Source organism: Cyprinodon tularosa, unplaced genomic scaffold, assembly GCF_016077235.1.
Source record: "Cyprinodon tularosa strain WSP-4 unplaced genomic scaffold, ASM1607723v1 ctg542, whole genome shotgun sequence".
NCBI lineage: Eukaryota > Metazoa > Chordata > Actinopteri > Cyprinodontiformes > Cyprinodontidae > Cyprinodon > Cyprinodon tularosa.
In genome coordinates, this window is record NW_024039277.1 from 259,026 (window position 1) to 285,840 (window position 26,815).

At 37.5% G+C, this 26,815-nt stretch overlaps 2 protein-coding genes across 2 annotated transcripts in view; one reads left to right on the top strand and one right to left on the bottom strand.

The window, feature by feature from the left end:
• The window catches only part of ncf4 (neutrophil cytosolic factor 4), a 51,223-nt gene that overhangs the window by 12,141 nt on the left and 12,267 nt on the right, over positions 1-26,815 (bottom strand). Inside the window, exons 4-7 of the mRNA XM_038304802.1 lie at positions 23,979-24,049; positions 21,645-21,772; positions 16,924-16,975; positions 3,352-3,450 (exon numbers count right to left, since the gene is read on the bottom strand). Of these exons, the coding sequence (XP_038160730.1) occupies positions 3,352-3,450; positions 16,924-16,975; positions 21,645-21,772; positions 23,979-24,049 (350 nt within the window). The remainder of the gene's footprint in view (positions 1-3,351; positions 3,451-16,923; positions 16,976-21,644; positions 21,773-23,978; positions 24,050-26,815) is intronic.
• The window catches only part of pvalb7 (parvalbumin 7), a 51,928-nt gene continuing 28,476 nt past the window's right edge, over positions 3,364-26,815 (top strand). Inside the window, exon 1 of the mRNA XM_038304803.1 lies at positions 3,364-3,549. Within this exon, the coding sequence (XP_038160731.1) occupies positions 3,543-3,549 (7 nt within the window). The 5' untranslated portion in view covers positions 3,364-3,542. The remainder of the gene's footprint in view (positions 3,550-26,815) is intronic.

The following is a 26,815-nucleotide window of genomic DNA, read 5'->3' on the forward strand; positions in this document are numbered from 1 at the left end:
GTCAACCAACTTCTGGCATCGTTCCACAGGTATTGCAGCCCAGGATAATTGCACTGTATTCCACAATTCCTCAGCGTTTCTTGGTTTTGCCTCATGCACTGCACTTTTTATGTCAGCCCACAAGTTTTCAATGGGATTAAGGTCCGGGGATTGTGCTGGCCACTCCATCAGTTGAATCTTGTTCATCTGGAACCATGCTTTTGCTCGCTTGCTGGTGTGTTTGTGGTCATTATCCTGTTGAAAGGTCCACCTCAAAGGCATTTCCTCCTCAGCATATGGCAGCATGACCTCTTCCAGGATCCTGATGTACTGGAACTGATCCATGATCCCTTGTATGCGGTGAATCGGACCAACACCATAGTATGAAAAACATCCCCATATCATGATGCTTGCACCACCATGCTTAATGGTCTTCAGTGAGTACTGTGGCTTGAATACTGTGTTTGCAGGGCGTCTGACATACTGCCTGTGACCCTTAGACCCAAAAAGAACAATCTTGCTTTCATCTGTCCACAAGATATTATGCCATTTCTTTTCAGGCCAGTCAATGTGCTCTTTGGCAAATTGTAAACGCTTCTGCACATGTCTTTTTCTCAGCAGTGGGACTTTGCGGGGGCTTCTTGCTGGAAGGTTAACCTCAGTAAGACGTCTTCTGATTGTCACAGTACTCACTGTCAACTGAAGGTCTTGCTTGATCCTCTTGGATCCCATCATTGGCTGAGTCTTCGCCAGTTTGGCTATTCTTCTGTCCATTCGAGGGGTTGTCTTTCTTTTTCTTCCTCGTTTTTCAGTTTTTTGCTCCCATTTCAGGGCATTTGAGATCATTTTAGCTGAACAGCCAATGATTTTCTGCAACTCTTTGTATGTTTTCCCTTCTTTAATCAATTTTTTTATTAGGAAACGCTCATCTTCAGAACAGTGTCTTGAACGACCCATTTTCCTTGTTTTTTCAGGACAAATGCACAGCCAGCATGCCAGTTGTCTTGATCCTTAAATACGGATCACCTGTTAACACCCTTTTTTCCCAGAATACCCTCCCTAATTGATGCCCTCTCTAATTGAACTCACCACTGCTATTTTGTTGAACACACCCTTTTCAGTTAATCATTCAATTTCACAGAATCCACAGTATGCATGGCTGTCCTGTTGGGTTTGTTGGTTTTCTATACCTTTATTTTACCCCCCAGAAACTTATCTGGGGTATAGAGTTTGAAATGTTAATAAAACAAGTGATTTTCTTGCTGCTGTTGAGGCACTGCTATTATTTCGAACACAACTGTATAAAGCCAGTCTGTGGACACAAACTCTGCAGGGCAATGTTTTATGCACAACATGGGATGTATAAATGTTAATTCTTGTGTTGCGATCCACTTAATCCTTAAATTTGAAGCACCCAATCAAACTTTTTTTTCCAATTGTGGGGTGGGAGTGTTGGCCTAGTGGTTAGATCAGTGTGCTTGTGCTCTGAGAAGGTTGCAAATATCCAGTTGGATCCCCACAGCCTCCACTCTAGGTCTCTGAGCAAAACCCTTAAACCCACACTGCTCCCCGGGCGCCTGCTGGTGCAGGCGAGAGGCGGGGTACACCCTGGACAGGTCTTCAGTCCATCGCAGGGCAACATAGAAATAAACAGGACAAACAACCATTTACGCACACGCGCTACCACCTAAAGAGAATCTAGAGAAGCCAATTAACCTAACAGTTAATTTTTAGACTGTTTTGTTTTTAGATTGTGTGAGGAAATCGGAGTACCTGGAGAGAACCCATGCATGCTCAGGGAGAACATGCAAACTCCATGCAGAAAGACCCCGGGCCGGGAATCGAACCCGCAACCTTCTTACTGCAAGGGAGATGTGCTACCCACTGTATAGCAGCCTATACTATACAAATATACAATAATAATAATCATAACAATGTGTGAACAAATGAGTCCCTTTCTGGATTCTCAGAGGAATATTCCTTTGAATTGTATTTTTTATTCACCTGTTGTTCTGGCAGATGTTGCTTAAAGTATATCAATGCAATTTTAAAACCAGGATTTTTTTCATAACCTCACGACAAAAGCAGAGGTTACCAACATTTCCACAATGTCCAGATTATCTGACCCTGTAGCCTCTGGGTGACCTGGTGACCAGGGTCTGTGCGTTACTCGTTTCAGCCTCTGAACATTGCTGGGATTTTTTGAAGGGTTATTCATGTACTTCTTTAGACTACAGTTCACATCTACATAAGAAGTAGTTCCTCTGAGTGGCAAAATGTTTTGATGAATTTCATCATTAATTAAAGGCTGTTGGGAACAACAGAGATCATTGTGATCTGCCATAGAATACTTGACCAATGGATTTGAATAAACAGAAATCCAGATGCCTGATATTTTGTGTGACAATATTCCAAAGTTTGGTTAATTAATACCAGAAATAGGGTTTATTCTAAACGTAAAGGTAATTCCAACTAAGGGAGACACTTTCCTTATAGAGCACTGCTTAATAACAAAGTTTTCTGCTAAAATTTACTCAGCAGATCAATTAAAATACTTCAGCATAAAACAGATTTAAAGAGGTTTTGAGTTAAATGATGATGAAGAAGTAAGAGCCATATTTTCTATTCTTCTTTGCAAAATTATTACCACAAACATACATTGCTGGAATAAAGAAAAAGTATTTACATATTTGTTACTGTATATAGAAGGGAAATGATAAATGTCTTAATATATTTTTGAAAATACAATCTATAAAAATGTGCTTCCAGAATTACCAAGCATTTAGCTCTCTCTATTCAAGCTAAGGAAAGCTGTGGGAAAATTGCAAGTTTATGCTAAGGAAATAATCCTATGGCCGAATCTAGATTTAATGTTTACAACTACTTTATCAAATTCCTGTCTGTTTTGGTCCTTGGTATTTATTCATTACTTTTCTCTAAAAAGCCTTGAGTTCCCACAGAGATGGAGGCTCAAAAGGATTCTAGCTGCATTTAATTTATTTTGGAGTGACGGATTAAAAATTGTGAAAATTGTAAATTCCACTTCACAACTATTTACCTCTATACAGAATTTCTTTTTTTAAATATCATTATTAAACGTCTGCTTATACAGGAATTTTCTGGGACACAAGTTCTCTTTTATAAGACACTTTTTTTGCCAGGGAACTGCACATCACAAGCATGTGTCCCTTCTTTTCTCCTTGGTTCCTCAGGACTTTACAGTACATCCATCTCCTATTCTCCTCCACCTTTTTTGCTTCAAACCTCCATCCTCACTCCCCCACCCTCATCCTTACTCTCCTCTTCCAAAGCCTCCACACGTTCCTTTCTACCTCCCTTTCCCGTTCTGCTCGTCTCCCTCTCCTTTCTTACCTCCAGCCAGTCGGCATTCACCCGTCGCAGCAGGAAGATCACTTCTCCCCTCTTCAGGTTTAACTCTGCCTGGCCATTCCCGCGAAAGTCAAACATCGCCTGAGACGCAGAGAAGGAAGAGGCAAGTGAGTGAGAGAACAGAGGAACGAGAGACAGTGTGAAGCAGGTGGACTGAGCACAAAGAGTGAGCAATGACGGGTAAGACTTTGCACACTTTTCAGTTGAAGCGAGCTAATGAGATACAAAAAATGGGATAGTGAAGTCTTTCTTTTGCTTAAAAAGTTTGTATTATGGTCTGATAAAGGGAGACAGACGCAAAAATATAATGAAGTTTAAAGTTTTAGAAAGATTCGTGTTTGAAAGTATCATTCTGCTATTCTTTTAGTTGTAATAAACTACTATTCAGTTTAGGATTTACACCTTTTTTTATTCATGACCATGACCTTTATTCACACAGTACACATACAGTAATACTCCATCCAAACTTGTAAAATAATTTGTTTTAAAAAGCAGTAACTTGGTGTTACTTAGACACAGATATATATCTCCTGTTAGGAAGTTGAGGATTTTATACAACATCAGGATGGTCTGCAGTTAAAATAATGCATATTTTCAACATATTTTGAACACAAAGACTGTGCAGGTTATGAGCAAATATGGGAATAGGAGAAAGCGTCTTACGGTGATGAACAGACGGTGTGAGAGTATATTTTTATGAGGGTCGGTCGTCTCTTAACCTTTCAGATTATCATGAGAGTGCAAAATAAAAGCCTGTCAGAGTGAATTTGCATGTAAATTAGAGCTCACCAGACTCATTACCATGTTTTAAATCAAAAGAGCCCTTAAGCAAACAGAATATGTTCAGCCTTTCACATACAAACATGCAAATATACTGTAAAGCCTTAAAATTAACCAAGCAAACTACTTCTGTATTTTCAGCACCATGCTAGTATTTGAGCACAATTTAGCTGAAAAACTGTTTCATATGGATACATTTTTGTTAAATCTGCTGAGGTTGAGGTTATACGACTGAAAGGGAAGAAAAAAGAATTTGGCTAAAAAAAGAAACAAGTAGCAGCATTAAATAGAGAAATTGCAGAGAGAATTACAACCATGACTGAAAAAGAACAAAGAGCGGTTAAAGCAGTGGGAGGGAGGTGAAGAGGAGGAGGAGGAGTAGGAGGAAAAAGATGGTGGGTAATAAGAAGAGTAAAAGTTATGCAGAGCTACTTTGCTGCAGGAGGCATACAAATCCTCCTTGTTTTTATATTGGTTGCTTCACACTGAGGAGTTGTGAAGGTGCTGCATTCCAAAACTTTCTGAAAAGAAAAGGAGGCATTACTGTTTTTTTTGTTGTTTTTTTTACAACTCCTCAGTGGCTGCCAAAGTAAAAGTAAGGACATAAGAGGGATAGAAAATATGTTTTTTTAAATTTGAAAAAAGGTTTAGCTTATACTATAGATAGAGGCTTTTTAGAAAAATTATATTCTATTTTAATCCAGTCATTCAGAGATTCTATATTTCAATTTTAGATCAATTTTTTGCAGGTTATGTCCCACCGTACAGAATGTCTATCATCTTTAATTGTGTTGTTTTACAATATGAATTAATGTTAGAGACCACATATTAAATTTATGCTGTTTCTCTCTCCATCTCAGCAGTTTTACATGTACAGTATGGTGAAAGTACTAATATCTTACAATCTAAAATTAACTTTGCTGGTTTCTTTATTTAGTAGATATTCAGTTTAATTTTAATTAGGAAAATGAAGGAAAAAGGACTTTTTGGGGGAAAAGTGGATCTCCCAGAAGAACCCAGACCTTGACAGTTTATGAAATGCTATTTTATTAACATTAAAAAATGTTTTATACTTGCTCTAAATTATTATTTATAAAGAAACTAAAAGGTATTTAAATAGAAAATCAATGAGCTTTCTATTTTTTGGACAAGAGGTAATTTGTGACCAATAAACTTCCTGTTTCAAACAGGAAGGTCATTGGTGACCATCTCCAGCCTTCATTTCCTTAGTTCTGGCATGCAAAAGACACCAAATATTTAAAATGTAAAGCAATTTGATTGCTTATTTCAAATGAGACTTTCACCATGAAGAGTTTGGAAAGAAGAGAAAGGACTATTGTCTATGAAATGATAAAAGGATACACAGGATATATACGACTTGGAGCAGCCTCTGGCATTTTGATCATTTGACCTGTCAAAACCAGTCAAAGTCAGTGTCTCAACTTCTGAAAGCAGTGCCCCTGAGAATTGGCCACCACAACATCTTTGCAGATATTCTGGAAACCTGAAACTATTTTCATTATTATAGAATTTCTTGGCTTTTCTATTTTCTTATATTAAAGGGGTCATAGAATGATTCTATAGGGTATTTGGTGTTGGTCCTTAAGGTCTCTGAATAGGGTGTGGAACATTGGTAGGGTTGAAAATGGCATATTTTCTTTTCTATGAGCCCTAATACAAGCCTGGTTATAAGCCCTAGAATAAAAGAACAGGTTTTCTTCCTTTTATGGTATGCTCATGAATATTTAGATGAGCTGTGCGCTGATTGGTTGGTTTAAAACGAGCCAAGCTGCTGAGCAAAGACGCATCATAGCAACAAGCACTCACTCACTGAAATTGTTGATATGGGGGGGGGGGGGTGCAGCAGAGCCGAGCCGTCAGCTCCAGGGCTGGTCCTTGAAACCCAGCAGATGGGGGCAGGGAGCCACGGCGGCACCGTGCTCCCCCAATATATATATATATATATTATTATTTTTTTTTTTTTGGAGGGGACAGACTTATTTCAAGTTGCTTGTCTACTTGATTTGATGATTGTAATTGAAATTGTGCATAAAAAAAAGAAAAAAGACAAGACAGCCCTGATTTACAATGCAATGAGACACCACTAACTGCAATAGGAACATTGAAATTATCCATTGAGACACAAGAAATGCAGTTTTGCAAAGTTTTTACGCTCCTTGGTTTTTTCAGTGGCTCAATAGTAGGAGACAGATATATATATATACCAATTTAAATTCATAGTTCAGATATGTTGACATGTATATGGAGGATACTCTCTGCCTCTTTATAACCTGTAATTGCAACACAGAAGCAGTCCAATGCATTAGCAGGTCTGCATGTGTCTTTGTACATGCAAGGGACCTCATATGTAAACTGGATTCAGCTGAAAAACTTATATGCAAGAGTGTAGAAAATGTATATGATTTGACAAAATATATAGCTAAATCCCAAAAAAGATTACATTGTAAATCAGAGTTGACATCTCAACAATTTAAGGATTATTTTATCAGAACATAACCAATTTTCATTTGTTTGTTTGATTCCCTGACTGTGCACAAGAGGAAGTGTGTGAATGTGTGTCAGAAGAAAATGAGACACATACCGGTGGCAGATTAATGAAGCTGGGGAAAGAGGGAGCAGGTTGGATTAACAATCCACTGAGATTACAATCACCCAAAGGACAACACAGACACACGTGTTCTTGCTGCATGAATCCAGGGCCGCTATTTTTAATAAATGGTTCTTTGCAGTGTTTCATCACAGTGTGCACCCTTTAGGATGGAGTCATTTTCAGATGATGTGAAAACGCATATGAGGTCACTAAATCCAATTCAAACACTAAATATGATGTGACAAAGCAATTTACTGTCTTCATATATCATCTGATTCTCTACAAATTTCTTATTTGTGTTCCATCATGTTATCCTTTTAAACTTCTGTGTTTTTATTGTCTTTATTTTATTGTAGGGCGTCTCAGTGGCATCTCCGTCTGTAGCAATTGATGATCATACATGAAGCAAAACATGTCACTTAAACTATACGTATGAAAGAGTTCTTCTATTTGAATTTAATTTATTTTCTTCACTTACTTAATTGCAATAAAATATGGCATGGTCTTACAGTGCAACTATAATTTATGTCATAAAACTTAATAGAACCAATAAAGAGTAATTGCAATAAAGTGACGAATGCAACCAGCTTGTAATGATTTCTGCTCAATGCATATATTTTCACTGGTAGTGTTCCAAGTATCCAGTTAGAAGTAAAAGTTTCAGACACAGATTTATGCGCAAATATATTAGACTCAAATCATGCAGAACATTATGACAGTTTATGTCAGTGGCTTAATTAGTTTACATTAAATGCAAAATGTTTTTATATAGACCCCCTGCATAATATAGTTCAAAACACAATAATTGCCTCCCACAGTAAAGAATTGTAGGAAGTTTGCTGGTTTGTGGTTTATAATGCCATGCCCTAATACATTGTTTGAGTCATGGTGTGTTAGGAGAAGCAATACAGAGTTGTGATGGAACGCTAATATATTCAGGTTTTACCTACTAATAAAAGCCAATTCCTGATGGTTTAAACAAGATCCATATTTTTTGGGGTTAAGTCAGCTTCTATTACATGCATGAGAATTACTTCTCCCGACTGGTCATGAATGCCTCAGATGGGATCCATCTGAGACTGTGAGGAAGAAGCTACATGGGTGAATCAAGAAGTTGTTCTCATGCTGCAATAACAAATGTGAATTAGTTGATTTTCACGGCAAGTCTGCACCCAGGATAAGTGCTTCTCATACAGAAAAAGAGCCAGTTTGAAGTTTAGCCAGAAATAGCCAGAAATGCACGTCATGAATGTAGCCTGCTACTAAAATAATATACATCAGACATATCTGATCAGAAATCTCAGCCAACTTTTCCTTTATTTCTGATAGATTTCAGATTTTTATTCTTGCATATTTAAGACATCTTAGTTCAAATGTCAAAAAGGTCTGCCTTTAATCGTCAACATTTCTAAACTGTTAATTTTAGATTTCTACGTTTATTGGCGGAAATTTACTGCGTTTTTTCCCCTTTCATATGCAATTGTCCTAATACTCTGATGTAGGTAATGAGAGAGTATTTTTGGTGAATTATATAAAAGTATATATATTTCCAACTTTAAAATTGAAGACAGAGGATTTCAAAAATCAAAACGATTCACCTTGACAAGAAACGTTATATAATCATACACAAAGTTATTCATGCTGCTCAGATGATTTATCTCTAAAATGAAAATGAGCAAGATATGCACATTTGCATTGTTACATAATATAAAAAAATATATATAACTACTTTCTTTCAATAATTAACCGCAAATCTGTAAGAAAATACTTTTGGGCAAACTTCCAAATGTTTTGAAGTCTATTCAGTCATTATAGTTGATAGCTAAAAGGAGTAAACATTTTTCTTAAGCGTAACTGTGCCTCATGAAACTGGTGCAATAAGGTTTTTTGATCTATTTATCTTTTTTCTCACATCAATTTAGATGCTTTTATGTTCACTTGTGCTATTTTTTCTCACTGGATAAACCTTGCCATTGGCTTTTCAAACATCTTTGAAAATCACGCCAGCGGCTTGTCTGATTGACCTTGTTTAAAGCTCATAGTAGCACAGCTAACAACAGTTACTCATCATGTTGTTTGGGGCAAAACCTTAACTAATTCATGGTGGAGTGGGAAGAGTTACTGTGGAAAATAGTAGCACTCCACTGATACGACTGCCTGTATTCTCCTGTTGTCCACAGGGCTCAGACCAGTCACTGATCAATGCATGGATGGAGCTTAAGAACCTCTTTCAAACACTGGAAACAGACACACACACAAATAGAGCAAAGCCCAAAAACACAAAGCGGATCACTCACTGTTCCAGAGAGAAAAAGACAGAGCTAAAATAAATGTTGAGTAGGCTGGCAGCTTCATGAGTGGAGTGCATCGGTGTTTTACTGCTGTGTGGGAGAGAGGGTAAGAAGACAGATAGAAGGCAGGGAAATGAAGTTTGGCGATTAAAGATTGTTTCAGTGTGCAGTAAAAGAATATATAGAATGTGTGTTTTATAGTCCCATGTTTCATTTGTGCAGAACAAGGTTAGAAAAGTTAAATGCTTGTGTGAGGGGATAAAGCACAGATAGATCAAGAGCTGAAAAACAATTCACCTGCAGACATGCACTCACAATGTAGGTTATAAACCTTGCAGACAAAGCCACTTACATAAGTGGAAATACTGAGCACCCACTGACAGCACTAAGCAAGGAAAGAAAAATATGGAAAGTTTTTCAGCTTTGCACAGGTGTTTACTAATGTGACTGGTGCTAAGTGGACCTAAAATCCGGCTTCTACTCATATGCAGCCTTTGACAGTTTTTGCCACGTATGGAACTCCATCCAGTAGACCAGGCATGTGCAAAATCTGTCCTCGAGGGTCGCTGTCCTGCAGGTTTTAGAGTTTTCCCTACTTCAGCACAGCTTATTGCCATTGATGGCGGATTAACAGGTTTTTGCTGAACTGCAGTCACCTGAATCAGCTGTGCTAAAGCCAATAAATATTAAAAATCTTTAGGAAAGTGGCCCTCAAGGACCAACTTTGGACATGTCTGTTGTAGACAACAGGAATGAAGGCCCACAGCATGATGCTGCCATGACCAAAAAAGGTCTCAAATTAACCTTTAGTCACTGAGTTAAGTTTGCATCTTTTACCCATGTGAGGATTTTACTGTTTGTTAAGTCCAGTTCAACACTTCAGTTCATAGATTCATGCAAAAGGTTATATATAAATTTGTTAAATGGGTGCTATTTAATTGTATTACAGTAGCAGCCCTTCCCAGTCAAACACCAGCCGAATGGCAGCCCACTTTACTCCAACTCCCAGCTGAATCCCCTCCAACTTCCAGCCACTGGAGTGACCACCTGCTTCTCCTGGACTTCCATATTTATTTACTCTGACTCCACCCTTTCACTGAAGGGCCTGACCAAGTGAATGTGCTTATCTTTAGATCTTAATGTCCACAAATCATGACAGAAAGAATATTTTAGTACAAAGATATATGTTTAAAAAAAGGAACCTTAGGGGACCAGCCAAGGGCCCATCAAGGAAAGTGGGGAAATTTTGAATGGCTACTACTGTATGTAAATTTCAAAATTAAGAAGCAGATACCTGTCATAACCTTAGAAGCAATATTGGACTTCCTATTCAAAATTGATATGTACAAGATTGTATAGAGCCTAATTAACAGGCTTCATCATACAGTAAATCCTTGATAGCAGCACAAACAGACAAACTCATGCAGTTAAGAGGTAAATGACTGCTGCAATGAAGCAGTCTGTCATGGATAGAATGATAATGATAGGATATAACTGGGAGGAGAAGAAGGCAGAGAAGGAAAGAGACGTCACTGCATGAAAAGTGGGATTTTCGTCAATATACGGCACTGTAGATTGTCGTGGAACTTCAGGTTAGCGGCAGTTTACGGCAATTTGCAGGCCTTGCCGTAAACTCCCGTAAATTGTCAGAAATTGACGTGGAATTTCTTAGGCAGTGTTCCCCCCATGCCTCCCCCCCATGGAATTCTAGGGGAGGCTTTAACATGTAAATGAACATGCTGTGAGCTATACAAATGCAAACCAGGGTTGCAGGGGGGGTTTTACCCCCCCTGCAACCCTGGGTAAGAAAATCTCTGATACAAAGAGATCAGGTATAGCCTCTTACATTTTAGCTTGAATTGATTTATTTAATTAAAGTATAGAGACCAAAACAGATCTTTAGCTGACAGAGCAATACATTTAGAGCAGTAATTATTTTTTTTTAAATTTGCATTTAAGATAAAAAATAAAATGTTGTCTGTCAATATGCTCAATTCACAATTACTTAAGTGGAAAAGTTTCAAGAAATGATTCTGAGATGATTCACTTTATAACATGGCGCATTATCCTGTTGGAAGTAGCCATCAGAAGATTGGTACACTGTGGTCATAAGGTCATAGGTCAACATGCTAAATTGGTTTTAAGTGGCCCAAAGTGTGGCAATAAATATCCTCCAAATAGATGGTAGAAATAGATCAGGCCCAGTATAGCCTAATTATAGACTCTTACATTTTAGCTTGAATTGATTTATTTAATTAAAGTACGCTAGATTACTGTGTATGCAAATGTTATGTAAAAGAAAATACACAAAATAATTTACTTCAAAAATCAGTTTTAATCAGAATCAGTTGGCTGTAATGGTTAATTTTTTTTTTTAGATTTCCACTTTTTTTTTTTTTTTGTTATTGAATATATAAGAAAACAATAACAATCTCAAACAACAAGTCAATAACAAATATTTCAATACAAGAAGAAATATCACAACTCCTGCTTTTGAAAAATAAAATTAAATGCACAGGCTGGAACAAAGTATAAAATAAAATAAATAAAAATAAATAAAATAATAATAGTAGTTAAAGTAAATTAATCAGTGGGGACTACCAACTGAAATTCTTCAATTAACTCAAACAATTTAATTGCATTTAAATTCTGCATCTTTCTCAGACATCTTTTGAAAAGGGAAAGTTCATTTTTGAGAGCAGAGATTGAGAGGGAGCATTTTGCATAGCGACATTTATGGATATAATACTTTGTTACAATTATTAGAATATTGATTAAAAATTCAAAAAATTTTTTCTTTAATGGATAAACCGAATTGAATGTTTTGCCAGGAAATAAAATCTAAATTTATTGTTTTAGAAGACAGAAAGGTTCGAAGTTGATCCCATAAGTTTAATACTTCTTTACATTCATAAAAAAGATGTTTAGTTGTTTCCAATTGAGTTGTACAAAAGCCACAATTCTCAACATTAAACTTAAATCTCTCTCTTAAAAACTCATTTGAAGGATATACACTATATTGCCAAAAGTATTTGCTCACCCATCCAAATTATTGGAATCAGGTGTTCCAATCACTTCCATGGCCACAGGTGTATAAATTCAAGCACCTAGGCATGCAGACTGTTTTTACAAACATTTGTGAAAGAATGGGTCGCTCTCAGGAGCTCAGTGAATTCCAGCGTGGAACTGTGATAGGATGCCATCTGTGCAACAAATCCAGTCGTGAAATTTCCTCGCTCCTAAATATTCCACAGTCAACTGTCAGCTGTATTATAAGAAAATGGAAGTGTTTGGGAACGACAGCAACTCAGCCACGAAGTGGTAGGCCACGTAAACTGACGGAGCGGGGTCAGCGGATGCTGACGCGCATAGTGCGAAGAGGTCGCCAACTTTCTGCAGAGTCAATCACTACAGACCTCCAAACTTCATGTGGCCTTCAGATTAGCTCAAGAACAGTGCGCAGAGAGCTTCATGGAATGGGTTTCCATGGTCGAGCAGCTGCATCCAAGCCATACATCACCAAGTGCAATGCAAAGCGTCGGATGCGGTGGTGTAAAGCACGCCGCCACTGGACTCTAGAGCAGTGGAGACGCGTTCTCTGGAGTGACGAATCGCGCTTCTCCATCTGGCAATCTGATGGACGGGTCTGGGTTTGGCGGTTGCCAGGAGAACGGTACTTGTCTGACTGCATTGTGCCAAGTGTAAAGTTTGGTGGAGGGGGGATTATGGTGTGGGGTTGTTTTTCAGGAGCTGGGCTTGGCCCCTTAGTTCCAGTGAAAGGAACTCTGAATGCTTCAGCATACCAAGACATTTTGGACAATTCCATGCTCCCAACTTTGTGGGAACAGTTTGGAGCTGGCCCCTTCCTCTTCCAACATGACTGTGCACCAGTGCACAAAGCAAGGTCCATAAAGACATGGATGACAGAGTCTGGTGTGGATGAACTTGACTGGCCTGCACAGAGTCCTGACCTCAACCCGATAGAACACCTTTGGGATGAATTAGAGCGGAGACTGAGAGCCAGGCCTTCTCGTCCAACATCAGTGTGCGACCTCACAAATGCGCTTCTGGAAGAATGGTCAAAAATTCCCATAAACACACTCCTAAACCTTGTGGACAGCCTTCCCAGAAGAGTTGAAGCTGTTCTAGCTGCAAAGGGTGGACCGACGTCATATTGAACCCTATGGATTAGGAACGGGATGTCACTTAAGCTCATATGTGAGTCAAGGCAGGTGAGCAAATACTTTTGGCAATATAGTGTATGTTATTTATTATTTTAAATTGTAATTCTTTATATTTAGGAGGAATTGGGAATTTCAAATAATTTGTCCTAATTTTGACTATCATAGATTTCTTAAAATTTTGTTAGAGAGCTGTGCTTTTTGTTCTTCCTGGGTACATATTATTTATAGAATATTGATTCAAAAACTTGTTGTTGCATTTATTATCTCTAATGTCCACCTGCTCAAATTCAATCTTATGGAGACAAACAATTGCAATTGCAAACAATTTATAGATGCATTACCGCCACCTTCCAGAATGGAGCGACGCGAGCTCTTCTCGCGAGTCCTTCCGTATAACAATGACGTCGTATGTGATTGGAGGAGCCTGATGAGCCTTCGGCCCCATCGTCCAATCACGTGTGAGCTTTTGTGCACTACGACTTCTCGCGAGACCAGCATATTAGCAGACATGTTTGTGTTACTACACTTAGAAGAACTTCATCTCCATTTACCGTGTTTGTATTTTGTTGTTACGTGAACAACGTCTGCACGACGTCTCGCGTTCAACTCGCCTCCAACTGCTCTTAGTCCACAACTTTCGGCCAGCCCGCAGACTGACGAGAAGAAACTGCTGATTGCTATCAGCGGACTGTCTCGTCAGCTTGCCCAACATACTGCCGACATGAATGAACGCCTCACTCAGCTGGAGAATTCGATGCGCTCCGGGTTGTAGTCCATAGAGGACAAGATGGCGGCTCTGCAGTCGAGCAACTTTGCAGGATATACGAACTCGAGGAAGACAAGACGGGTGAACAACGCCACGCTAGCGGTAAATATATGTTCGATTACTGGTAGCTATGCTAAAAGCAGCCTAGCTTAGCTAGGCAAGCTAAAGACAACCTAGCCTAGCTAGGTAAGCAGCCTAGCCTAAAGCTTTATTAAAGTGTATTTTTTGTGATTCACAGGAAGCAATATGCCGTCTTAACAACTCGGAAACTAATTGCAGGCGCTATGAACCGGAGCAGGGGTAAGGTTTAAAGAATATGCGGTAAAAGGACATGGATACGGATGGATACCGACCATAGCTGTACTTTTTTTTTGTTTTTCACAGACTACAGTCGCCTCACAATGAGGCGGTGACCTCCTATTTGCTCGGATTTGCACGATGTTGATAAAGACGACATTGTGTGTAAGTGACTTGTTTTAATGTTTTCTCCTTCCTTGTTACTGTGACTTGCGTTTGATTTTTTTTTTTTATTCATACCACTCTCATTTAATTGTTTTCCAGCTGCCTGTAAGACGTATTATGAGACGGTATGCAGGAGCTTCAGATACACGCTGCTAGCCAGCACGCTGCTTGCGGAGGCCGCCAGGCTATCTGCTCGGAGTCAGGCCAGAAGAAAGAGAGTAAGACTTTATTTGGTGACTATTTTTCAGGTGCATTGATAGATGTGTTGTGTCCATATGCAGTGCGCTGATTCATTGTTTTTTTTTCAGCTGCTGAAGGCGAGGCAGAGTGTGCTATCAGATGAGGAAGTGGAACTCTGTAAGTCCGCCACCGTCGACCTCATGTCCGACGAAGAAGATGGCGTCGTCGGCGGTGTCTCTGGATGGATTGTACGGTCGCCGCCATTTCGTAGGCCGGATCTCACTGAACTCTGTGTTAAGCTGCAGTCCCGGTTAGAAGCGATGCCGAAGTACAGGGCCACGCACAGTAGGCGTCTGCACATCGGACCTGCCTCGGAGGGAATGCTGCCTGTTACCTCCAACCCCGAGGAAGCAAACGGAAGGTTCACGGAGTTGTAATTTTTAGATACGCATGTGTTTGGATATGCGTTGTATATAGTTGGGTGTGTTTTAATAAAGCTCTTTCTTTGCATAAACAGCTTCCTGGCAAATCTTCATTTCCTGTATAAATTCATTCATGTCCTTGATGGTAGCATAATAATTGTGTAGTAGTGTAGGATAACATAAATACACAGCATATGAATGAATAAATATATGAATGAATAAATATATGAATATATATATATATATATATGAATGAATAAATATATATATGAATAAATATATATGTAAATATATATATATATATATGCCAACCAATCACGAGCGACTTTACTTGTTTAAAAGGAAGCGGTTCCGTCCAATACTCAGTAAGAAAATTAAAGCCTGGCGTGGCCACGTGTGGTTTTGCTGCCAATCACGAGCGATTTCACTTGTTTGAGAATAGTGGTTTCAGCCAATACTGAGAAGGTTATTCAAGCCAGACCTGGCCAGCCGCGCGGGTTTGCTGCATTCATATGCTAATTAGGGCCATTAGTACAGCTGATCGCTCTCCACATACGTCAGAGTCCGTTTCCGACAATTTGTGGCACGACAAACGCGGACAAGCACGGGTTGCAAATTGTCGGAAACTGACGAAAATCAGGCAGATCTGCGGGAGTTTACGGGGGTTTACGGGGACGAAAATCTCACTTTTCATGCAGTGCGTTTTTTGACACTAAGAAGAAAAAACTTCTATATGAGTGGTGAAAATAGAAGGAAAAAAATTAACAGGGATCTTATTTGGGGGGAGGTGATAGAGATAAAGCAATATATAATATTAAAAGGAGAAAGAAAACACAGGAAATAAATGAAGCAAAACATCATTTGAAGAGGTCAACAAGGTCCCAGTGGAATAGATTATGAAAATTGCATTTCACAATCATAATATCCATTTATCAAAGGACTTATAACTCTTCCCAGGACAAGTTATTTTCATGTCTCCTTTTTTGGATACTATTTTGAGGCAATATATTTTTTTTCATAGCTCTGTGCAAACATTTTGGGACACACCACATTTATTTTATAGTAATTAAAAAAAATAAAAAATACCAATGAACAACAACCACAAATAGTTCCTTTTCAGTTCATTTTTTCTCTCTTTGAATTTTAAAAACAATTTCACTGGAGTGGATGAATCCTCAAACAAATTACACAAAGTCCAGCTGATCTGAATTTATGCTAAATTCCCCTGAGAGAGTTATACACTGCAAGTAGAATATTGATGGCAAAACTACATCTAAAAAATTCCAACATTGTCCCTATAAACATTCAAGGGCATTTAAAAAGTAAAAGTAAAGCCATTAACAATGTTATTAAGAAAATTTTGATTCTTTATTTCCTATCTACCTAAGCGTCATGCTTTGACTTAATGTTTTAAAGAAGTAAATTAATATGAACACCCCTTTTAAAATACTTGAACCAAAGATGGAAAAAAAAACAATTAAAACTCCTGCCAGTGTCCAAGGGAAAATATCCTGCAGACCCATGCAGAAAATATTGAGAACTGCTGAAGAAGTCAACCTTTAAAATAAAAAATGTGTTAAATTAAGAGGGAAAATGTTGTTTAAAATGTGCATGCGGTACCACATAGGCACAGTGTATGAATTATTTAGTGTGATGTTTTAATGTTGCTAGGACTATCAAATTCTGCATGTGAGAGAAAACCACAAGTTGCATTGTAGCCAGGGGTGCTGCTAACAGGATAATACAGTATGTTTCAGGTTGATTAAGTGCATTTTGCGTGGTTGTTTCACCATGAGGTTGTAACTCTGTGGGAGGTGATCGTAACCAAAGCAACAACAAAATATGCAACTACACGTACCTCTGCCCTGGGGGAGGAGAAGAGGTCCATCTTTGGTGATTTGACTGTTTTCCTAAAAAGCAAACAGAAGCAGATAAAAAGTCATGGAAGTGAATGCTGCCTGCAGGTGATCAAGCCACTTTCCAAAAATAATTCACCAATTATAGCAAGAGGAAGACATAATCTGTGTTTTTTTGGTCAGGATAGTGGAATGGATTAGACATTTATGCCATTGGTCTGTTATCCACAGCTCTGACATATGTCCTGAAATATGTGTTTTGCAGTCAAGAGATGTGTTTCTTTCTTCCTAACATATAGACAACCAAAGACGAGCCATCACAAGGCTCATCTTGTTGTTTTGACACCAGGTTTTCCAAATGTATCAAAAGTAATTAATTGAGACTCTTGTCTGTGAAAAACAGTAACCATTCTGTATAAATTATTGACAGAAAATGTAGATAAGTTTCTAGTTTAAACACTTAACTAAGCATGCATTTAATTTATTGGTTTATACGATTTCATCATTAATATGAAACAAATCTAAATTTCAAAGTTTAACGATGCCATTAATAAACCTGTGCCAAATAATTTTATACCACATGGTTTTTTGTTAAGACTTCATGGGTTCCAACCAGCCACTGGTTTGGAATTTGGCAAAACTCCATGATTTTGGTCTAAAGCCATTTTAAGCAGTGCTCTTACTTCCATCTAAATGTCTTACCTCCAATTAATGGATCACTATGATAAACTACTGGTTTGCACGTACTATACCAGACATCTAAATCATCGAAAATTGTTCTTATGCAAAAACAAAATGTATTTAGTTAGAGTCACTTAAGTTTTATCAAAAGATAAGTGTCCAAGTAAAATATTACCATTTCAATCGAAAAATGCCTTTACTGTAGTTGTCTAAACATGCATGCTATGTTTTGTTGACAGTTTAAAGTAAATGTCCCATTTACCTCAAGAAGTTCTGTTCTGAAGAGTTGATGAGAACATCAAACATAAGAAATGGATTCAGATTCAGTAAGAGACTCTCACAAAGAGATTCAAAAGCGGAAATGTCAGTTTCTTTAAATTTCCAATTAACAGGGGTTATGATATTTTGAACTGGTTTAAATACAAAGTAGGAACGAAAGAGTGCAAAAAATCTAACTTATGCAAAATTTCCTGTTGAGTGAGCGTCACCTTCCCCATATATTCTACAAATAGCTGGACCACAAAAATATAAGCCAATGAAAACCTGTTTAGAATGAGGAAGCTGTGTTTTCAGCATTGTTTTTGTGTAGCTTTAGTTGCGTTGTTTCCTTTGCTTCTTAGATGAGTGTGATGTAGTCAAATACATAGGACATGCAAACCAATTCATTCCAACTGCATTTCAATTTCTTTAAGCTACAATCGTCAATACAGGCTCCACCAGAGTGTAATTTAATCTCAATATAAATTAAGCTGTTCTTTGAGGAACTCAAAGGTTTATTTGAGACCAAAATAGAAAAAGCAATGCCATAAAAATCCGGGAATGTAGCCCACAGCTCACAGAGGGAGTTTAAAGACTCTTTAGTCTTCTGAAATAGAAAGAGTATGGTCAGATAAAAACCTACCCAGACAATAACTTCAACTGAGAAGCTAGACAAGAGTCGTTAGTCAGAGATGCAGCCAAGGACCCGCAGAGATCTACAAACCAGGTGAAGAACTGTTTAACTAACTAGTTTAACCTATTAAATCTGCTGTTTATAAGAAAGCGGAAAGAAGTAGGCCATAAGCAGTCCTGTTAATAACTATGTATCTAAACATGAGGAAGATGGTGGGACCAAAACAAATGCATGATAAAACATGGCAGGGGCAGCATAATGTTTGATATGAAAGTTGGTCAGAGTGGATAAAAATACTAAAAATGGTAAGAGACTCAATAGGGAAAAAGTCTACTGTAGGACAGGGGTCTTCAGTCATTTTCCCCTAGACTGAACATCCTCTTGGATAAAATCCCGTTAAAGACCTAAGACTTGGGTAGACACCTTTCAGAAGGACAATAACCATTATAGAGCCAGAGCTAAAATAGAGTGGTTTAGATAAATGTTCTTTGATCTAAACCACTCTTTTTAGCTCTGGCTGTGTGATGATGGTTTAGATCTGGACTTTGAATAGACCTTTTCTGAACATAAATGTTATTTGGTCTAAACCATCATTATACAGTCAGACCTAAATCCAAAAGAAATTAATTGAATGAAAATGTTTTTTATCCATTCGGTCTGAGCTATAGCTCTACTGCAAAACATGAAGAGCAATTAAAAGTTAGCACACAGCTTCAGTTAAAACAACTAGAAACCACCAATCAGGCAAACATAAAGACAGAAACAAAGTCAGCCTTCTATGACCTAAAGAACATCTCCAGAATCAAAGGACTGATGTCTAAGCAGGACCTTGAAAAACCGATTTTGTTCACTTTAACTTTTCTTTTAATATATTAATCTTATTTTAATTAATTATCTTTATTCTCTTTAATTATTTGTATTGCCTTTATGTCACTGCAACATATTCTTCCTTTGAATTGTCTTACCACTGAAAAGTGCTATATATAAAAAGAAACTTGCCTTGCAACATTGTTAGAGGCTATTGATATCATAGAGTGGTCTAAATCTGGAGTATAGGTGGCCTAATTAAAGAACATTAATAAAAAAACAGACAATTCATCTGGAACAAGAACTAAATTAAATATAGCAGACAAAGGATTACAGATCGAAGAATATATGGAAGAAGTTTAACAAAAGCATCACCAAAGAAAAGTAAGACTAAACCTACAGAGTATATAATTTGTCAAAATCTACAAAGGCAACAAAACTTAAAGTATATAACTGAAAAAAGAGTGGACTTTAAGAAACCTTCCAAACACAAAAAAATCTAATACAAATTAAAAAAGTTCACACAGTTCCAGTAAAAGACATATGACTGATAAGACTATTTTAGGGATGCAGTTTCAACTACATTGAACTAAATGCAGTCATAATCGTTCCAGCGTAGCTGTGACTCAGGCATCGGATGTCTGGCTAAAAGCTGACATCCAGCTGCATTTACACAATTTGTCATGAAATCGTGTTGCAAACTGACATTTCCCCACTGACTGTCCATGTTGGTTCCGTTTCCTGCATCTACTATTTCCACCCTTTTAACTCTTGATACTTTTTGTTTTTTTTTTACATATTCCTGAGAAGCTCATCACAGGAACTCTGTCATAGTTCGAGTAATTCATTTGTTCTCTAATTAGACAACAACATGTTGTTAAGATTCTTTGAAAATCTGTAAAAGGCAAACCTTGTTCTACCTTATCTGTTACAGATCAAAGCACAACCTAAAGGTATGAAAGAGGATTCTGTGGTGGAAAATATGTCCAGCAAATGTTTGTGTATTTTTGGATTGTATGATATCATCAGTGCTCCCTCCTTCGCAAAACTTCTGTACTGCTGCTCTGCCACTAATTTTGTATTTCAGAAAAATTCTAGCCTTATAGCTAATGCTAACCATCTTGCTAATTACCCCATAGGTTTCAAAAATATTTGTTTGTCAGAATTGTTTTAGGCCATTGATGCTGCAGTTTGCACAAAAGAGTGAACAAATAGCTAAAAAAAAAAAAAAAAAAGCCACAGCAGTAAACAAGCATAGGAGTACAGGTGTAATGGCGTGCTTCGGCGTAATGGCGGACTACTAGCAGTGTATGAGTTACGTTTGGTGCCTAAATCCAACTGTCATGGCAAAACATATGCATAACGTTTAATTGACAAACAAGTAGCCAATCGACTTTCGACAATGGGCAAAGCAGATTGGCTAGTGTTACCAAGGCACCACCACAGCCAGAGTTTATGAATATAATCTTTTGGCGGGAACCATAAGTGCAAGACTGGCACCCGTCAATTAATTCATTTTAAATGTTTCTGGACAGTTCATTTCTGAAAAAAAATCCCCTTTAATACCTTTAAGTGCTGTCATGAAACATGATCCATGATCCATTAAATCCATTGTTTTGAATAATGCTTTTTATGATAGTAAGCAATAATAACTGTGATTCCTGACCAGTTTTAAGAGAGACATCCACTTCACTATGATTTATAAATCAGTATCTAAAGTATCTAAATCCCTTCTAAATCCTAGGATTAATCAATCTTGTGAATATAAACAAATATTTAACTATTAGGAGCAAGCTGTGACAAAAAAAAAACTTGTTATCAAAATTTTATAAAAAATGCTAACAGTAAAATATTGTATGAGACACAAATAATATCCAAGCACCAACAAAACAATTCAGAAAGAAATGTAACTGTTAAACATGCATGTCTATTTAAACCTAATGTGTTGAGCTCTATGCTATTGGATGTATTAAAATTAGACTTGTAAAAAGCTTTTTCAGCTGTTTCGTTTGACTAAATATTTCACATTTAGAGGATAAGGGACTCAATAACCAACATAATCAGTTCAAGTGATGACGAGCGCTGTTTTAGTCCCACTCCATATAAATGGCTTATTTTATCTGGTCAGAACAAATGGCTTTTCTCTCTAACATCAGAAAAGATTAACACAGTAGATGAACATGTTTTAGCCTCCAATGTAGACTAAAACTATTATCTACACACTAGTGGTGCACTGAGCTTTATAAACTTGCTTGACCATCAGGATATGGTCCCATCCCCTTTTCCTCAGATACTGTATGTGTGCTCTATAAGTGCTTGCAGTTTATTAGCTGTGGGACTTACACTTTGCGCGTCGGAGGACGAAGACGTCTCAGCGCCCTTGGCTCATGGTTGCTGTCCTGCTCTATCTGGTAGAAGAACATCCTGAGACTCTCGTCTAGTAAAAGCCATGTTGGAAGACCAAGTAACCTCTGAGGAGAAGAAGAGGGAGTGAGGTTGGGGTACTGGAAGGATTGAATAATAAAGATTTAAAAAAGAAAAAACATAGGAGACAATATGGACAAAGTAATCAACAATAGTAGCCGTTAACTAGTATTTACAATGGAAGGATCTACGCAGACAGCACCTCTATGAATGAACAATAAGTGGAAGAGAATTTTAACTAAATAAAAAGTATTCCAAATAATCTTAATAGTCACTATGTGAAATGATTATTTAATCATCTTAATATCAGTTACTGTTTTCATTTCAGCTTTTTTTGTTTGTGATCTCAGAATTGAGGTGATGTTCACATTTTTATCCGCAGTTTGCACCCATGTAATATTCTTGTAGAAAACATAGTGGCTGAAGTGGTTGAAGATTATTTTATGCCATTTTTCCCTAGATTGTTGCGAAATCTGAGTTTTCAGTCTCACAACAAATACATCTTGAAAGACTCCTGCTAATGCATCTCGTAACAACCAGCGAGGCGGACCAGTGAGATGCCAGCAATGCTTTTTGGGGCAGGACATGTGGGAATGATGACAGTCAAAAGGGCCTTGCATTACAAACATGGCTACGCAGGAGGACTCCCTTGTCAATACCGAAATTGATTGGTTTTTAGGTAGAAATGCGACAATTTCTCGTTTAATAAAGGAGAAAAGAGAAACACTTTGTGCATTTGTAGATGGGAGAGCTTTTCTTTCAACAGGATTTGGAAAAGGTTTGATTTATCAGCTTACTCCAATGAAACATCACCATTTGCTGCTACGAATGGCTGACAGCGTATTATGGAAGGCAGGCACTAGCTGGCACTTCATCCAGTCAGCTGAAAGTACTGTACTAAACGCCCCTCTCAGGAAAAGACTGAACGACAGCCATCCCAGATTGATAAAGTAGAACTCAATTCAGTTCAAAACATATCGATCTGGCTACTGCCAGGTTCTGAATTTGAGCCCCATTTCCAAAGACTGCCACTCTGGGTCTCTGAGCAACACCCTTTACCCCTGATTGCTCCCAAGGAGCCCCACGATGGCAGCCCACTGCTCCCCAAGGTGATGGGTTAAATGCAGAGGTATATTTCTCCAATGTGAGATCGATAAAGTTCAATTAGTTTTACCCAGTCCTAGCATAAAAGTAAAGCAATTAAGGTTTGAGGCTTTGGATTTTATTTTGAAAAACTCTCTCTGGGTCAGAAGTCAGTTTATCCTCAGTCTTTTGGCTTCGTGTTCACAAGTGATGGTAGGATGGTGCAGGAGATGACATGGAGAGATGGATCTTGGGCATGTTTATCGTGCTTGTCCTGTCTGTAAGCATGATTAAAGAGCTGCAAGAAGAAAGCAATTTTTCAGTTTAGCTACACTGAGTGTCGTCAGATGCCTTTACTTAACCTTAAAGCCCTCAGTCACACCTTCTGCTGCTCTGCAAAGTGTGCGATAAGGGCATTTGATCTTGCATGAATGCACAAATACCATACAAAATTCAGCTCTCAGGCCAAGCTAAATTAAAAGATTTACTTCACTCTTGAAGTAAAATCATCTTTTTACATAAATAAAAGGTAGAGAAGCAAAGGCCATTACTGTCATGGCTCTTCCAATGTAACAAGAACATCAGCTTTGGACATTTCTGCCAGCATTGGTCAGGAAACCTCACTATACTCGGTGCATAATGACTCGATGGAGATCATAGTGGCAGTCAATTAATGTCTAGAAATGTCAGGAAGGTTTATTGACAGTTGGAAAGGCAGAAAACTTCAATAAGAAACAGGCTGGAGAAAATCAAATACTGGGGGGAAGTGAATAAAAATGGAGGAGATAGGGTGTGAGAAGTGAGAGCAACGTTGGTTTAAGTAGAAAAAGGAGGAAAGAGAAGTAAGTGAGTGGGAGAAACAGAACCTGATCATGTTTCAAGCAATGGAGCAACATCGAAACATGTCAAAAGTCCCACAACCAAAGTCAGTCAGACGTGATGTGGGCACAGGGCAGAGCAAAGAGAAGAGAGCAGAAACGCCTACACTTTGAGCTCCTTCTCCAAACTACTGCTGAAATATCTGAGTCGGTGCTTATCCACCTACAGCATCATTCTGCCCACTAAGATGTAGGTTTCTGCACCACATGCTGCAGAAAACTGTGAGTGTGCCAACATTCCCATTCCTTTGAACTAAATAAAAGCACTTTACATGAAATTAAATGTGATTACCTTCATGTATGTGTTGAGTTCAGGGATTCGGCCTTCTGCAATCTCCTTTTTGTTTCCGATGTAGATTTTTCCTACAGTCAAAATTCAAGGTTAAGAAAAGACATAATAAGTCTTGACGGTCTTTTTTCCTAAAAACACAGCCTTTACAGGAGTACGAAAAAAATTTTCACATTAAGTGCAACATCTGATGTTCTAAGGTTGAATACAGGTTTACAGCTAAATCTTAAATAATGTTTTTTTTTATTTAAGCACCTTTAGTGTTTATTATCCTTTTTTTTTATTCCACAAACATATCTGAATATGTGCAGTGATTGAACTGTGGGAAATCCAATAAGACTGAATGGCTTGTTTAACTAAAACGCAACACTTAAGACATTAAGCATGACTGTCTATAGCTGCTTTAGAGGAGCTATAGTGAAATATTGTGAAAAGGTATTGTTTTGGTTCTTGACACACTTTGCTGTTTGAGATAATCTAACAAATTATAATATTAGACAGATACAGTGGAAGTGAAAGCTGTTTTTCAGATTATAATACATTTTTTATAAGGGTAAATAAGGTATCCCAATGACCTGGCATGGATATTAAAATAAGCAATGTGACCGTTATGCCATTCTTGGTAGCAACGATGCAATCAAATTTGCAATAACTGACAATTAACTATTGTTATGGAGATAACACCATAAAAAGAGGCTTCTTGCATACCTATGCCAGGTTACCAAAAACATCTCATGATGGTATGTAATTGATTGATTGATTGATTGATTGATTGATTGATTGACTGATTGACAGACTTTATTGAATTACGACTGAATCTGGCATTGAAGGAGAAAGGCTGATGAAACAAGAAACTTGTGGTTATATGTGTTTTTTAATTGCCCAGCTGCATAACCTAATTTAATTTAGGTTATGTAGATTTTTTCTTATACAGCATTTTTATGGTTTAATAATTTAAGAGTATAGGTTAATATTTAGTTACAGCACTTACCTTTGAAACGTTTATGCAACGTTGCTAGACAGTTTAAGTTAAAGTGATTTTTTAATTCTATTGCTCCTGTACTGTAATTATTAGGTCTGGGTTTGTCTGATGAAAATATCCTTAGCTTGCCAAAAAAATATGGTCACCCACATTTTATTCTTGTAAGGTAGGGTACGAGTTTTTACCTGAGGTTAAGTTGGTTTGAAGTTTGTTTTTTTTCTTTTCACAGATGAATTTCCCATTTAGAAACAGTCTTTTCTTTGTATTTATTAATGCTATCTTTAATATTAAAATTAGCCTGATGATCTAAAACATGTTATTGTGACCAAGATGAAAGAGAATAAATTTGAAAGTTGGACAATACTCTTGTCACAATACTAGTATGAGAGAAACACTTTTAGATTATTTTTCTTTTAATTTTTGAACAGTTCTTAGGCTATTGCTAATATTAGTACCCTAAAACACAATAAGGAATGTTTTTTTTAGCATTTTTAGTCAACTTTGAAATACTTTTTCAAATCGGCAACATTTTCATGATTACATCTAATTATCTCCCTGATTTGTTTACAGACTTGTTTTATATTTGTTGAATAAAATAAAAAGGACAGACACAAACATATTCTGACAGGTACATACCTTTAACATTAATGAGAAAAGGTTAAACTGACAAATAAGAGCCTCTCTTACTTTTTTAGGCGATCTATCCCCCCTGTCTTATTCCCTTTCGATCCTGATGAGAACTGGCACTCCAATTAAACCAGCACACTCCATGGTGGCAGCTGCTATATCTGAGTTTTGCAGAAAGTAGAACTTTCCTAATATAGTGAAATACATCATAGCCTTAAGGTTTATAAAAATGTGTTAAATTGTTCCTAATAAAGGCTCTTTTTTTGACTACGGACTTTCAAAGAACAAACTAGGCTAAAGAAAGACTCGTATTAAAAGAGTTTATCACATGGATGTTTTACAGGTCATGTCCCACTGGGAGAAAACCTTGAGGCAAACAAACAATCTAGTGGGGGGAATATATATCCCTGCTGGCTCAGAAACGGTTAGGGTCAATCAGAATGAACTGAGAGCAATGCTGAGGAGTGGAATGTTTAAAAATGCAAACATTGAGAGAAATATCCTGCAAGTCAGACCTTGTAATGCAATTTTGATGAATAAATGAATTGTGTATGCATGGCATCATGTCGTAAAAGAAAATTCTGATTTAAATTCTTACACAGTGATCTATTTCCAAAGACTTACCCCATTTTTTGGCATTTAATTTGACTCACTAGACAAACTGGGTTATTAAAAGTGGCAAAAGGATGGGTTCATTTCTACAGAAGCCAAGAGCAATCGTGTCCCTCCGATAATTTTTCTCAGTGGTGCTTTTGAGAAAACGAGTTAATTTTCTCATTATCTAAAGTTGACGAAGAGGATTGGTGAGTATAAAAACGTAAATACCACAACAGGGGAGAGGATTTATAAGTCATGCCAGCAGAACAGCCCCGGTGTTACGTCTGTAACAAGTATAAGATGCATTAACGCCCAAAAGGAGTCCAGATTAAAGATTTTCAAGAAAAAACTGTCAGATTAGTTTCTACTGTATCCCATGCAAACAAACAGAGATGGGAAGTAACGAAGTACAAATACTTCGTTACTGTACTCAAGTAGATTTTTCTGATATTTTTACTTTACTTTACTACTTATTTTTATGGTGACTTTTTACTTCTACTCCTTACATTTTTACACAAATATCTGTACTTTCTACTCCTTACATTTTAAAAAATTGGCTCGTTACTTTAGTTTTGAATCATTTCAATGGAGTTACCGTTATTATTTTTCACGTCATCAATACCAAATTCAATCT